Source organism: Scyliorhinus torazame, chromosome 1 (assembly GCF_047496885.1).
Source record: "Scyliorhinus torazame isolate Kashiwa2021f chromosome 1, sScyTor2.1, whole genome shotgun sequence".
Lineage (NCBI taxonomy): Eukaryota > Metazoa > Chordata > Chondrichthyes > Carcharhiniformes > Scyliorhinidae > Scyliorhinus > Scyliorhinus torazame.
The window spans coordinates 34,472,767-34,488,851 of NC_092707.1; the positions used below are offsets into that span (position 1 = coordinate 34,472,767).

The following is a 16,085-nucleotide window of genomic DNA, read 5'->3' on the forward strand; positions in this document are numbered from 1 at the left end:
GAGGGGTTAAAAAGGGGGGAAAGAGGAGTTTTAAGTACTAATCCTGCGATGTGGTAACTTTTCTCTTTTCCACAGGTGGTGATGGGGGAGGAGGGGAGGTGGAGGAGATGGGGCGTTGGCCATTGGGGGCGGGGCCAAGGGAGAAGTGCGGGCTTGGTTCCCGCGCTATGATAATCATGGCGGGAATAGAGAAGCAGGAAGGAGGGGGCGTCGCACGGTGCGAGCCGAGGACACGGGGGAAGCCGAGGTCGGCCAGAGTTTGCTGACTTCTGGGAGCAACATGGAGGGAGTAATTACGCTAGCGGGGGATCTAGCGGGGGGGGGTGGGAGGGGGGAATTACTGGGTTGCTGCTGCTGGGGAGAGGGGGGGGGCTGGTATGGGAGGGGATGGGCGGGGGGGGCACCGCCTGGGGGAGATACAGCTGCGTGGGAACCGGGTGAGGAGCTGGAAAAAGGTGATGGCTAATCGACAAGGGGGGGGGGTAGGAAGCCCCCCAACCCGGCTTATCACGTGGAACGTGAGAGGGCTGAACGGGCCGATAAAGAGGGCACTGGTACTCGCACACCTTAAGAAACTTAAGGCAGATGTGGTTATGTTACAGGAAACGCACCTGAAACTGATAGACCAGGTTAGGCTACGCAAAGGATGGGTGGGGCAGGTGTTCCATTCGGGGCTAGATGCGAAAAACAGGGGGGGTGGCTATATTAGTGGGGAAGCGGGTAATGTTCGAGGCAAAGACTATAGTGGCGGATAACGGGGGGCAGATACGTGATGGTGAGTGGCAAACTACAGGGGGAGACGGTGGTTTTGGTAAACGTATATGCCCCGAACTGGGATGATGCCAATTTTATGAGGCGGATGCTAGGACGCATTCCGGACCTAGAGATGGGAAGGCTGATAATGGGGGGAGATTTTAATACGGTGTTGGAACCAGGGCTGGATAGGTCGAAGTCCAGGACTGGAAGGAGGCCGGCAGCAGCCAAGGTACTTAAAGATTTTATGGAGCAGATGGGAGATGTAGACCCGTGGAGATTTAGCAGACCTAGGAGTAAGGAGTTCTCGTTTTTCTCCTATGTCCATAAAGTCTACTCGCGAATAGACTTTTTTGTGCTAGGAAGGGCGTTGATCCCGAAGGTGAGGGGAACGGAGTATACGGCTATAGCCATTTCGGATCACGCTCCACACTGGGTAGACTTGGAGATAGGGGAGGAAACAGGAGGGCGCCCACCCTGGAGAATGGACATGGGACTAATGGCAGATGAGGGGCTGTGTCTAAGGGTGAGGGGGTGCATTGAAAAGTACTTGGAACTCAATGATAATGGGGAGGTCCAGGTGGGAGTGGTCTGGGAGGCGTTGAAGGCGGTGGTTAGAGGGGAGCTGATATCAATAAGGGCACATAAAGGGAAGCAGGAGAGTAAGGAACGGGAGCGGTTGCTGCAAGAACTTTTGAGGGTGGACAGACAATATGCAGAAGCATCGGAGGAGGGACTGTACAGGGAAAGGCAAAGGCTACATGTAGAATTTGACTTGCTGACTACGGGCACTGCAGAGGCACAATGGAGGAAGGCACAGGGTGTACAGTACGAATATGGGGAGAAGGCGAGCAGGTTGCTGGCACACCAATTGAGGAAAAGGGGAGCAGCGAAGGAAATAGGGGGAGTGAGGGATGAAGAAGGAGAGATGGAGCGGGGAGCGGAGGAGAGTGAATGGAGTGTTCAAGACATTTTATAAAAAATTATATGAAGCTCAACCCCCGGATGGGAGGGAGAGAATGATGGGCTTCTTGGATCGGCTGGAATTTCCCACGGTGGAAGAGCAGGAAAGGGTGGGACTGGGAGCACAGATCGAGGTAGAAGAAGTGGTGAAAGGAATTAGGAGCATGCAGGCGGGAAAGGCCCCGGGACCGGATGGATTCCCAGTCGAATTCTATAGAAAATATGTGGACTTGCTCGCCCCGGTATTGACGAGGACCTTTAATGAGGCAAAGGAAAGGGGACAACTGCCCCCGACTATGTCTGAAGCAACGATATCGCTTCTTTTAAAGAAGGAAAAGGACCCGCTACAATGCGGGTCCTATAGACCTATTTCTCTCCTAAATGTAGATGCCAAGATCCTGGCCAAGGTAATGGCAATGAGAATAGAGGAATGTGTCCCGGGGGTGGTCCACGAGGACCAAACTGGGTTTGTGAAGGGGAGACAGCTGAACACGAATATACGGAGGCTGTTAGGGGTAATGATGATGGCCCCACCAGAGGGGGAAACGGAGATAGTAGTGGCGATGGATGCCGAGAAAGCATTTGATAGAGTGGAGTGGGATTATTTGTGGGAGGTGTTGAGGAGATTTGGTTTTGGAGAGGGGTATGTTAGATGGGTGCAGCTGTTGTATAGGACCCCGATGGCGAGCGTGGTCACGAACGGACGGGGATCTGCATATTTTCGGCTCCATAGAGGGACAAGGCAGGGATGCCCTCTGTCCCCATTATTGTTTGCACTGGCGATTGAGCCCCTGGCGATAGCGTTGAGGGGTTCCAAGAAGTGGAGGGGAGTACTTAAGAGGAGGAGAAGAACACCCGGGTATCTTTGTATGCGGACGATTTGCTACTACACGTGGCAGACCCGGCGGAGGGGATGCCAGAAATAATGCGGATACTTGGGGAGTTTGGGGATTTTTCAGGGTATAAATTGAACATGGGGAAAAGTGAGTTGTTTGTGGTGCATCCAGGGGAGCAGAGTAGAGAAATAGAGGACCTACCGTTGAGGAAGGTAACAGGGGACTTTCGTTACCTGGGGATCCAGATAGCCAAGAATTGGGGCACATTGCATCGGTTAAATTTAACGCGGTTGGTGGAACAAATGGAGGAGGATTTTAAGAGATGGGATATGGTAGCATTGTCAATGGCAGGGAGGGTGCAGGCGGTTAAGATGGTGGTCCTCCCGAGATTCCTCTTTGTGTTTCAGTGCCTCCCGGTGGTGATCACGAGGGCTTTTTTTTAAAAAAGGATTGAAAAGAGCATCATGGGTTCTGTGTGGGCCGGGAAGACCCCGAGAGTGAGGAAGGGATTCTTACAGCGTAGCAGGGATGGGGGGGGGGGGGGGGGGGGGGCTGGCGCTACCGAGCCTAAGTGAGTATTATTGGGCCGCTAATATTTCAATGGTGAGTAAGTGGATGGGAGAGGAGGAGGGAGCGGCGTGGAAGAGATTAGAGAGGGCGTCCTGTAGGGGGACTAGCCTACAGGCTATGGTGACAGCCCCATTGCCGTTCTCACCGAGGAACTACACCACAAGCCCGGTGGTGGTGGCTACACTGAAGATTTGGGGACAGTGGAGACGGCATAGGGGAAAGACTGGAGCCTTGGGGGGGTCCCCGATAAGAAACAACCATAGGTTTGCCCCGGGGGGAATGGATGGGGGATATGGAATGTGGCAAAGAGCAGGAATAACGCAACTGAAAGATCTGTTTGTGGATGGGAAGGTCGCGAGTCTGGGAGCGCTGACCGAGAAATATGGGTTGCCCCAAGGGAATGCATTCAGGTATATGCAACTGAGGGCTTTTGCGAGGCAACAGGTGAGGGAATTCCCGCAGCTCCCGACACAAGAGGTGCAGGACAGAGTGATCTCAAAGACATGGGTGGGGGATGGTAAGGTGTCAGATATATATAGGGAAATGAGGGACGAAGGGGAGACTATGGTAGATGAACTAAAAGGGAAATGGGAAGAAGAGCTGGGGGAGGAGATCGAGGAGGGGCTGTGGGCTGATGCCCTAAGCAGGGTAAACTAGTCGTCCTCGTGTGCCAGGCTAAGCCTGATTCAGTTTAAGGTATTACACAGGGCGCATATGACTGGAGCACGGCTCAGTAAATTTTTTGGGGTGGAGGATAGGTGTGCGAGGTGCTCGGGAAGCCCAGCGAATCATACCCATATGTTTTGGTCATGCCCGGCACTACAGGGGTTTTGGATGGGGGTGACAAAGGTGCTTTCAAATGTAGTGGGGGTCCGGATCGAACCAAGCTGGGGGTTGGCTATATTTGGGGTTGCACAAGAGCCGGGAGTGCAGGAGGAGAGAGAGGCCGATGTTTTGGCCTTTGCGTCCCCAGTAGCCCGGCGCAGGATATTGTTAATGTGGAAAGAAGCCAAGCCCCCGGGCGTGGAGACCTGGATAAATGACATGGCAGGGTTTATAAAGCTAGAGCGGATTAAGTTCGTTCTAAGGGGGTCGGCTCAAGGGTTCACCAGGCGGTGGCAACCGTTCGTCGAATACCTCGCAGAAAGATAGCTGGAATGGAAAAAAGAAGGCAGCAGCAGCAGCCCAGGATCGGGGGGGGGGGGGGGGGGGAGGAGGAACCAGAAGGACTCTCAGGGTTGTTAATATATACTGTATAATATGTATAGGTCGTTGCGACAGATAATTATATATTGGACTGTTAAATTATATTTTTGGAGAGTGTTACTTGTGATAAGGCAGTTGCCAATTAGGGTTAGTTTTCATTTTTGTTATTTATTATTTATTCATTTTTTGTTTATAAAATAGGTCATTGTTATTTGTGTTGTTATAATATTGTGTAAAGGATGCACAATGTACTGTGTTGGTTGACCAAAAATTTTCAATAAAATATTTATAAAAAAAAAACAACTCCACACGGACATTGTGTGGATCGAACCCGGGTCTTCGGCGCTGTGAGGCAGCAGTGCTAACCACTGTGCCCCCGTGCCGCCCGGAAAGCAACATTATCCATTGACCTGCTCCCACACCTCAGCCAGTGCTTGTGGCACTTTTCTCAAAATGTTCTCACGAGGCCCGAGTATGATGAAGGGACAATTTGCAATCGTTTGCGAGGGAATCGTGTGCAGCACAGAAAAAAAACAAAGATTATGAAGAAATCTGAAAATAAATAATATCCAACAGGAAACTCCTGGTCCTACTCTAGATTATTTTGTACCTCAGCAGATGAGTGGCTTTCCAGTGTCAGCTCTTCAAGTTTCAGTGCAGTGAGTGCCGATTCTAATTCTTTAAGATGGTTAACCACTTCGGACAGGAAATTCTGTAATCTGGCCACATAGTCCTGGAAGCTGCTGAAAACAATCGGCTGTGGAAATATGTGAATGTATTGTCAGTTAAGTCTGGCAACTTCATAGGGATGAGCTTCTACAATTGAACATTAATAACATCACTTTCTGAATCTAAGATTTCCATTCTCTAATCCAAAAGTGATCTGAAACAAAACTGCCATCAGTTCTTCCCTAGCCACTCTCATTGTCGATACCACACAGCAAACCATCTGAGATGCTCAGATGCCTATATTCGTAAATGATGGTATTCATAGAATTTACAGTGCAGAAGGAGGCCATTCGGCCCATCGAGTCTGCACCGGCCCTTACAAAGAGCACCCTACTCAAGCCCACGTCTCTACTCTAGCCCCGTAACCCAGTAACCCCCACTTAACATTTTTGGACACTAAGGGCAATTTAGCATGGCCAATCCACCTAACCCGCACATCTTTGGACTGTGGGAGGAAACCGGAGCACCCGGAGGAAACCCACGCAGACACGGGGAAAACGTGCAGACTCCACACAGACAGAGACCCAAGCCGGGAATCGAACCTGGGACCCTGGAGCTGTGAAGCAACTGTGCTAACCACTATGCTACCATGCTGCCCACATATGTCTGCGGGCATCATCACAAATGGAACCGCTTGATGGAATTTCCTGTCAGGTTCTGTGGCATTCTGCAGTGTAAACAGGCAACCTTTCAATGTTATAGTCCTCTTCCCTCATGTACAATTTGGACTAAGTTGGGTAAGGTATCAAAATAACCCAAAATTCTAATTTAAAAACTGAGCTTATTCTGGATTCTTTGTTCCTTTATATATCACACGTCAGCTGAGCATACATAATAGCAGGAAAGTCTCAAAACAAAAACTAAGGTAAATATTAAGCAAGTTGATTGGCAGAAAGTCATTGGCAGAGGAGACTGTACAAAGAATCAGTGGAATTTCTTTTTAAAATTAGATGGTAAAAGTGTATTAAAAATATATCTTTTTTAAAAAAAAAGGAAATTACTATAATTTCAGGATGTTGCAAATAAATAGATTACAAACTAATTTCAATGGAGTCAGCTATTAAAAAGCTGAAGGAGAACCTGAAAAAATAACTAGTTCAAAAATACATTGAATAATGCTACGTGACCATTAAAAAAAACACAGCACCTCACTCAAAAGTGTCTGCCAGACAATGAAGTTCTATTTAATTATAGTTGCAAGGTAGGAGCAATTTGCAGAGCTACAGGGAAGAGTTGGGATTGGGAGGAATTGGACAGCTCTTTCAAAAGGTCAGCCCACGCATGATGACTGAATGGTCCAGCAGAGGAGCAGGTTGGTCTTCTGCCCTGAACCACTGAAGCTCAAGATGAGTTCGAGAAACAGCTCCTCATCTTTTGATTTGGCATTTTACAGCCTTCTGAGCAGCGAGCTCAATTATGTCAGACGCACCAATTCCTTCCTTTTTTTGGTAAGTCAGTTTTTCTCTTGCATTTACTTTCCGACAGCAGCACAAATGCTCTAAACATACTTTCTTGTCCCATCATCATTCCCTTTTGCCCTGTGAGACTAACTCTTCTATCATTCATTCTCTCCTGTTTTCTATCTTATCACAGACCATTCTTTTGTCTCCCTTTCTCACCTAAACTTTGCTCAAAACCCATTATATTTCTATGATCTGATTTCTTCACACATCTTCTCTCCTGAGCAGTAGTACACTCCTGTATGCTTCACCCGATGCCTGTGTCTCTGTATTTACATTGTGTTTTATGCTTGCCCTATGTTTTTTTTAAAATGTATGGAATGATCTGTCTGAACTTTACACCCAACAATACTTCTCACTGTACCTTGGTACACGTGACAATAAATAAATCAAAACTAACTTTTCCCAATTCTGGTGAAAGGTCATTTTGACCTGAATCGTTAACTCTTATTTCTCTCTCCCCAGGTGTCACCAGACCTGACTATTTCCAGCATTTCCTGATTTTATTTCTAATTTTCAGCATCCTTTTTCTGCTTTTCAAATAGTGGTTTTTGGGAAGATGTGACTAAGCACAGGAAGTGAAGTAGTGTTAAGAGCAAACATCATCAAGGATACGCAGAAAACATATAGAGAAAAAGATGAAAAGAAATCATACAATAAGTTTCATAGGACTTTACATGGTGTCAGTTTGAAAGGTTTTTAAAAAATTAAATTTAGAGTATCCAATTATTTTTCTCCAATTAAGGGCCAATTTGGTGTGGCCAATCCACCTACCCTGCACATCTTTGGGTTGTGGGGGTGAGACCCACGCAGACAAAGGGAGAATGTGCAAACTCCACACAGACAGTGACCCGAGGCCGGGAATGAACCCGGGTCCTCGGCTGTGAGGGAGCAGTGCTAACCACTGCGTCACCATGCCACCCATCAGTTTGAAAGTTGCCGATCTTTTTCAAAGGTAATGTCCCAGAGGAAATAGACTCTGATATATTGAAAGGTGGTTTAGCCCCTCGAATCTTCTTATAAACTTGGAGGAGCAATATAGGGTGTAACAATCAGTGAGTGGCACAGTGGTTAACACTGCTACCTCACAGTGCGAGAGACCTGGGTTCAATTCCAGCCTCTGGTGTCTGTCAGAGGGTCGGTGCAGTCTTGATGAGCCGAATGGCCTCGTTCTGCACTGTAGGGACTCTATGATTCTATTAATAATCATATCCTCCATCAACTATGTGAAAGCACCAAAACACAAGAGTTTACACTAGTCTAAACAACACCTTCCAGAGAACGGTTCAACAAATTCTGGGAACATACCCGAATTCTACATGAGGCATTTGTTAAAAATATTTTTACAGCAGACTGCTATATCACTGCCATCTAGTGGGCAGAGTGGCATGATTTTATGATATATAAAGGAACGAAGATTAAATTTTAAGCAGTGCTGGAACATTCTCAAAATGATCCCCTTCCCTCTTCATTTATAGTGCCTTAAGCTCAGTTCTTAAATTAGAATTTTGGGCTCTTTTGATATCTTACTCCGCCATCAAATTAAAACCATCCCTTTTTGAGTCCCTGCGAGGCCATCATTTTTTTTTCAACACAAGGAAGGGCAAATGACCTGCATGCAGGACTCTGCCAATGCTGCCCAATGTACAAGTTCAGTCCACAATTCCTCTAATTTTAGCCTCCTTGTGGGGATGGTGCTACGTTTTATCACCTGATTATTTAACCCTTTAAATTAAAACACACCACAGGCGACACGATGGTGCAGTGGTTAGCACTGCTGCCTCACAGCGCTGAAAACCCGGGTTCGATCCCGGCCCCAGGTCACTGTCCATGTGGAGTTTGCACATTCTCCGTGTCTGCGTGGGTCTCACCCCACAACCCAAAGATGTGCAGGGTAGGTGGATTAGCACCTGGATTAGCACCATAGCGGCTGGTTTAGCACAGGGCTAAATCACTGGCTTTGAAAGCAGACCAGCAGCACGGTTCAATTCCCGTACCAGCCTCCCTGAACAGGCGCCGCCGGAATGTGGCGACTAGGGGCTTTTCACAGTAACTTCATTTGAAGCCTACTTGTGACAATAAGCAATTTTCATAATTTTCATTTTTTTAAAATTAAAACAGTAAAAAATATATACAAGGCCAAACGGTACAAATACTCATTTTGCATTGGAGAAACAAGCTAAATTGCCCCTTAATTGGAAACTTAAAAAATAAAGAATTAAACCACATCAGTCAGTAGAGTCAACACAATTTTGGACCTTTATCTTCTATCTTTCTAATTCATTGATCTTTGGAAGCAATACGCAAAAATACAAGAATGCAATGGGAAAATCCATTCGCTCAAGCAAATAGTCTATTTGACAGATCAGACCATCTGCCCACCTTTAAACAATGTCCCTTGTTGCCACAGAACTGTCTCCTTAATCCATTTATATTATTTCAATGGAAACGCTTTGATTCAATATTCTTGTCTGGAAAGCATGACCCTCAAGTATCGTTCTATCCACTTCAATCTTTGGAGGTCAGCTGGGCTTTGCTGTGTAACACGAAGAACTGTTTACAGGTAAGAGACCATCTCCTTGTAAGACAAGAGGCACTTAATCAGCAATAGATTCATGTCTACAGCACCATCAGGTGATGTTAATATTCAGGAGTGCAGAAAATCACAAATCTGCCATCATCTGCCTTCTACTGATGTAAAATACCTTCTTCGAAATCAAAATTTAGGTGAACAAATCAGATGTCATCCTATCCAGTGCCTGCTACTTATCGTGCAGGATCCCTCAGTGTTTTAAGATTGCTGGCCTCCAGGGCTCCATTGTTGGAGATGAGATGTTAAACGGAGACGCCATCTGTACCCCCAAGTGCAGGTATGAAAGATCTCATGGCACTTCGATGAGGTGCAGGGGAGTTACCCAGGTGTTTCTGGCCAATGTTTATCCCTCAATCAACATCATAAAAGCACATTATCTGGTCATTATCACATTGTTGTCTGCAGGAACTGGCTGTGTGCAGACTGACTGCCACGTTTTCTACATTACAACAGTAACTACACTTCAACACTACTTAATTGGCATGTTTAAAGACCCTAACTACGTAAATGGAAATCTTTATTATTCATCCAACTATGTGCATCTATGACAAAGCACCCAGTTGCAAAGTCATTTTATGAGCATAACAGGAAACCATTTGCTGAAAAACCTTGCAACTTCATTATTATTGCTCAGAACGGAAAGCTTTATCAGTACACAAGTGGAACAAATCAAAGAGAAAATCTTCATCCCTGAACACAGTAAGAGAACATAACAACAGATCAGATGGAAGCATTAAGCAACCTGAAATTAGACCAGTGCTTTTAGATAAGAGTACTTTTATTGAACAAAGCAGCTTCATGGATTGCACAACTGAAAATAAAACAAATGCTTCTGTTTAATTTTCCTCCTGAAGGCACTCAGTTTTCCCAGGGCATGATTCCATGGACATTGGACACTCATCTATACCGTGCTTAAGTAACTGCTCTCCAATTGCAGTGCGAATGGACTGTTCAGCTAAAATTCGGCTAAAAGGGTATCACAGCCCAGTGCAAAGTTGAACACACTGGTGCATTTGCAGAATAAGTCACTGGATCGTGATTAAGAACAAGGAACCAAGATGAATTTCTGGACCTGGGGATAGCGAGAACCATTGTGGTACCTTTACCACCATCCACAGTCAATATCAGTAAATGCAACAGTCTGGGGAAGAAGTCTAACACCTTCTAGTATAGTTTAACTCACGGAATAAAGTTACTTGGCTATCAGTGAAGCACTTAGACGATCATTTTCTTTTCTTAATATCTCTTAATTCTTTCCAACATCTTACCATTGTGATATTGATCTCCTTTCTCTTCTTCTTTTTCTTCTGTAAACTTGATTTTAGTGGCCGGAGGACATTACCACAGTAATAAGATACCCACAGGATGATACAGACCGTCTGAGGTGATAAGAACAGGCCCAAATTAGTTAACTTCATTTTGTCTTTGATAGGCATATGGTGCTCTAAAATGAGCTATTCTCAATGCTGAACATTTTATCACAATGGAACAGAATGGTTCAAAACTGGATTCACAGCCAAGTCCTAATAAAAACACAACTGATTTGTCAATGAGATGTCAATGCATCAGAAAGTCTAGAAACTGAAAGAGAACAAAGAAGCAGAAACTGAAATTGAGAGTTTAAAAAGCGTTCTATTTAGGGTAGGCTGTTGGAATGGTGAGGCTTAATCCAAATAGCTTCCACTCCTGAGCTCCTCATCTCAATGCCTGTTCCCAATACAGAGAAGGGTGTTTTTCTCAGTTTGTAACATTAGAATTGGCAATTGTCAAGGAGCATGGCACCCACGGCTTCCGGGTGCGGCGATGACCAGCTAAGTCGCACGTTTCGGCACCTCCCGTTGAAACGGACTTTTGCGCTCTTATTAAGAGCCCCAACCGCAATTTTTAACGGCCAAAATCATTGTGGGGTGAGATAGGAGGGAATCCCCCCCGTACAAATATGGATAAAGGAGAGGATAGCGGCCGGATTGCAGTGGATCCACTGGAGCAGCGGCAAGGAAGGGAAGCTCGAAGCAAGATGGCGTTGGAAGGTGGCTGTTCGGTATGGGGCCCGGAGCAACAAGAGTTCCTGCGGCGCTGTGTGGAAGAGCTGAAGAAGGAGGTGTTGGCCCCGATGCTACAGGCGATTGAAGGGCTAAAGGAGGTGCAGAGGACCCAGGAGTTGGAGCTTCGGGTCGTGAAGGCAAAGGCTGCGGAGAATGAGGATGAAATACAGGGCCTGGTGGTAAAGACAGAGACGCACGAGGCACAGCACAAAAGGTGTGTGGAGAGGTTGGAAGCCCTGGAGAATAACTCGAGGAGGAAGAATTTAAGAGTCTTGGGTCTTCCCGAAGGCATAGAGGGGGCGGACGTCGGGGCATATGTGAGCACGATGCTTCACTCGCTAATGGGATCGGAGGCCCCGACGGGCCCTTTGGAGGTGGAGGGAGCTTACCGAGTTCTGGCGCGAAGACCAAAGGCAGGAGAAATACCTCGAACCTGAATGGTGGTGAGGTTTCACCGCTACAATGACAGAGAGATGGTTCTAAGGTGGGCGAAGAAAACTCGGAGCTGCAGGTGGGAGAACGCGGTGATCCGCGTGTACCAGGATTGGAGTGCGGAGGTGGCGAGAAGGAGGGCAAGTTTCAACCGGGCCAAGGCGGTGCTCCACAAAAAGGTTAAACTTGGAATGTTGCAGCCGGCAAGACTGTGGGTCACACACCAAGGGAAGCACCACTACTTTGAGACGGCAGAAGAGGCGTGGACATTCATTGTGGACATTCATTGTGGACGAGAAGCTGGAATAGTCTGGCGAGAGAAAAAGCTTCTATAATAAAGTGGTGGGGTGATTATGTGGAACGAGGGGGGGGGGGGGGGGGGAGAATTTTTTCAATTTTGTAACTTCTCTCTTTTCCCCTCGTGGGGGGGGGGCATGGGGTACTGTGGGCGCCGGTGGGAAGGAGAAGGGAACTGCGCCATCAGGGGCGGGGCCGAGTGGGAAACGCGGGCTTTGCTCCCGCGCTATGGTAACTGTAGCGGGAACGGGGACGCAGGAAGGAGGGGGCCTCGCACAATGAGGGGCCGAGGACAAACGGGGGAAGCCGAGGTCAGCCAGAGTTTGCTGACTTCTGGGAGCAACATGGGGGGGTGCAACTACGCTAGAAAAGGATCTAGCGGAGGGAGAGGGGGGGAGAGAGAGTTAACTGGGTTGCTGCTGCTAGGGGGAAGGGGAGCTGTAATGGGGCGGGGTGGTCGGGACGGGAGAGCACCGCCGGTGGGATATACGGGTACGTGGGAACCGGGTGAGGAGCTGGGTTAGAAAAGGGGATGGCTAGTCGACATGGGGGGGGGGGGGAAGAGACCCCCAACCCGGCTGATCACGTGGAACGTGAGAGGGCTGAATGGGCCGATTAAAAGGGCACGAGTACTCGCACACCTAAAGAACTTAAAGGCAGATGTGGTTATGTTGCAGGAGACACACTTGAAACTGGCAGATCAGGTCAGACTACGTAAAGGATGGGTGGGGCAGGTGTTCCATTCGGGCTTAGATGCGAAGAATAGGGGGGTGACTATCTTAGTGGGGAAACGGGTACAGTTTGAGGCAAAGACCATAGTGGCGGACAGTGGGGGTAGATATGTGATGGTGAGTGGCAGATTGCAAGGGAAGGCGGTGGTTCTGGTGAACGTATACGCCCCGAACTGGGATGATGCAAACTTCATGGAGCGCATGCTGGGGTGTATCCCGGACCTAGAGGCGGGAAAGCTGGTAATGGGGGGAGACTTCAATACGGTGCTTGATCCAGGGCTGGACCGGTCTAGGTCTAAGACCGGGAGGAGGCCGGCAGCGGCCAAGGTGCTTAAGGACTTCATGGAGCAGATGGGAGGAGTAGACCCCTGGAGATTTATTAGGCCTAAGAGTAAGGAGTTTTCATTTTTCTCCCATGTTCACAAGGTGTATTCGTGGATAGACTTTTTTGTCCTGGGAAGGGCACTGATTCCGAAGGTGACAGGGACGGAGTACATGGCCATAGCCATTTCGGACCACGCTCCACATTGGGTAGATCTGGGGATAGGAGGAGAAAAGGAGCAGCACCCACTCTGGAGATTGGATATGGGGTTGTTGGCGGATGAGGGGGTATGTCTAAGGGTGAGGGGAAGTATCAAAAGGTACCTGGAGCTTAATGATAATGGAGAGGTCCAGGTGGGAGTGGTCTGGGAGGCGCTGAAGGCGGTGGTCAGAGGGGAACTGATATCCATAAGGGCCCATAAGGGGAAGCAAGAGAGCAAAGAAAGGGAGCGACTGTTGAGAGAACTTCTGAGGGTAGACAGGCAATATGCAGAGGCTCCGGAGGGGGGACTGTATAGGGAAAGACAAAGGCTACATATGGAATTTGGCCTGCTGACCACGGGCAAGGCAGAAGCACAGTGGAGGAGGGCACAGGGAGTACAGTATGAGTATGGAGAGAAGGCGAGCCGGTTACTGGCCCAACAACTGAGGAAGAGGGGAGCGGCGAGGGAGATAGGTGGGGTGAGGGATGAGGAAGCTGAGATGGAACGGGGAGCGGAAAGGGTGAACGGGGTGTTTAAGGCATTCTACGAGAGGCTGTATAAGGCTCAGCCCCCGGAAGGGAAGGAGGGAATGATGCATTTCCCTGATCGGCTGGAATTCCCGAAGGTGGAGGAGCAGGAGAGGGCGGGACTGGGAGCACGGATTGAGGTGGAGGAGGTGGTAAAGGGGATTGGGAGCATGCAGGCGGGGAAGGCCCCGGGACCGGATGGGTTCCCGGTGGAATTTTATAGGAAATACATGGACCTACTGGCCTGCTTTTGACGAGAACCTTCAATGAGGCCAGGGAAAGGGGGAAGTTGCCCCTGACTATGTCGGAGGCGACGATATCGTTACTCTTAAAGAAGGAAAAAGACCCGCTGCAGTGCGGGGCTTACAGGCCTATTTCCCTCCTGAACGTGGATGCTAAGCTCCTGGCCAAGGTGATGGCGACAAGGATGGAGGATTGTGTCCCGGGGATGGTCCACGAGGATCAAACTGGGTTCGTTAAGGGGAGACAGCTGAACACGAATATACGGAGGCTGCTAGGGGTGATGATGATGCCCCTGCCGGAGGGGGAGGCGGAGATAGTGGTGGCGATGGACGCTGAGAAAGCATTTGACAGAGTGGAGTGGGACTACTTATGGGAAGTGTTGAGGAGATTTGGTTTTGGAGAGGGGTTTATTGGATGGGTACAGCTGCTATATAGGGCCCCAGTGGCAAGTGTGATCACGAACAGGCAGAGGTCCGACTACTTCAGTCTTTATAGAGGGACAAGACAGGGGTGTCCCCTGACCCCGTTACTGTTTGCATTGGCAATTGAGCCACTGGCCATAGCACTGAGGGACTCTAGGAAGTGGAGGGGAGTACTCAGGGGAGAAGAACACCGGGTATCATTATATGCAGATGATCTATTGCTGTATGTTGCGAACCCAGTGGAGGGGATGCCTGAGATAATGCGGACACTCAGGGAGTTTGGGGAATTTTCGGGGTACAAATTGAATATGGGGAAGAGTGAGTTGTTCGTGGTGCATCCGGGGGAGCAGAGCAGGGGAATAGATGATTTACCGCTGAGGAGGGTAATAAGAGATTTCCGGTACTTAGGGATCCAGATAGCCAGGAGCTGGGGAACCCTACATAGGCTTAATTTAACACGATTGGGGGAACAGATGGAGAAGGATTTTAAGAGATGGGACATGGTGTCCCTGTCACTGGTGGGTAGGGTGCAGGCGGTCAAAATGGTAGTCCTCCCGAGATTTCTTTTTGTGTTCCAGTGCCTCCCGGTGATGGTTACGAGGGCTTTTTTCAAAAAAATTGAGAAGAGTGTTATGAGCTTTGTGTGGGCTGGGAAGACCCCGAGAGTGAGGAGGGGGTTTTTGCAGCGTAGCAGGGATAGGGGGAGGGGGGGGGGGACTGGCACTGCCGAGCTTAAGTGATTATTATTGGGCCGCCAATATCTCAATGGTGTGTAAGTGGATGGGAGAAGGGGAGGGAGCGGTGTGGAAGAGACTGGAAATGGCGTCCTGTAAAGGAACCAGCCTACAAGCATTGGCGACGGCGCCGTTGCCGTTCTCCCCGAAGAAATACACCACAAGTCCAGTGGTGGTGGCAACTCTGAAAATTTGGGGGCAGTGGAGACGGCATAAGGGAATGGCGGGTGCCTCGGTGCGGTCCCCGATAAGGAATAATCATAGGTTTGTCCCGGGGAGAATAGATGAGGGATTTAGAACATGGCAGAGAGCAGGGATTGTGCAACTGAGGGATCTGTTCCTAGACGGGACGTTTGCGAGTCTGGGAGCGCTGACGGAAAAATACGGGTTGCCCCAGGGGAATGCATTTCGGTATATGCAATTGAGGGCTTTTGCGAGGCAACAGGTGAGGGAATTTCCGCAGCTCCTGACGCAGGAGATTCAGGATAGAGTGATTTCGGGGACATGGGTGGGGGATGGTAGGGTGTCAGATATATACAGGGAAATGAGAGACAAGGGGGAGATCATGGTGGATGAGCTGAAGGGAAAATGGGAAGAGGAGCTGGGGGAAGAGATCGAAGAGCGGCTGTGGGCAGATGCCCTACGCAGGGTAAACTTTTCGTCCTCGTGTGCCAGGCTTAGCCTGATACAATTCAAGGTCTTGCACAGGGCGCACATGACCGGAGTAAGGCTCAGTAAATTTTTCGGGGTAGAGGATAGGTGGAGATGCGCGAGAAGCCCAGCGAACCATACCCACATGTTTTGGTCATGCTCGGCACTGCATGGGTTCTGGGTGGGGGTGGCAAATGTGCTTTCGAAGGTGGTGGGGTCCGGGTCGAACCAAGCTGGGGGTTGGCTATATTCGGGGTTGCAGAAGAGCCGGGAGTGCAGGAGGCGAGAGAGGCTGATGTTTTGGCCTTTGCGTCCCTAGTAGCCCGGCGAAGGATATTGTTAATGTGGAAGGAAGCTATACCCCCGGGC

The 16,085-nt window shown here is 48.9% G+C and overlaps 1 protein-coding gene across 3 annotated transcripts in view; it reads right to left on the reverse strand.

The window, feature by feature from the left end:
* naa25 (N-alpha-acetyltransferase 25, NatB auxiliary subunit) overlaps positions 1-16,085 on the reverse strand; it is a 125,758-nt gene that overhangs the window by 24,351 nt on the left and 85,322 nt on the right. For all 3 annotated transcript variants that reach the window (XM_072485702.1, XM_072485620.1, XM_072485533.1), the window contains 2 exons: positions 10,379-10,489; positions 4,939-5,085 (listed from right to left, as the gene is read on the reverse strand). In XM_072485702.1, the coding sequence (XP_072341803.1) occupies positions 4,939-5,085; positions 10,379-10,489 (258 nt within the window). The remainder of the gene's footprint in view (positions 1-4,938; positions 5,086-10,378; positions 10,490-16,085) is intronic.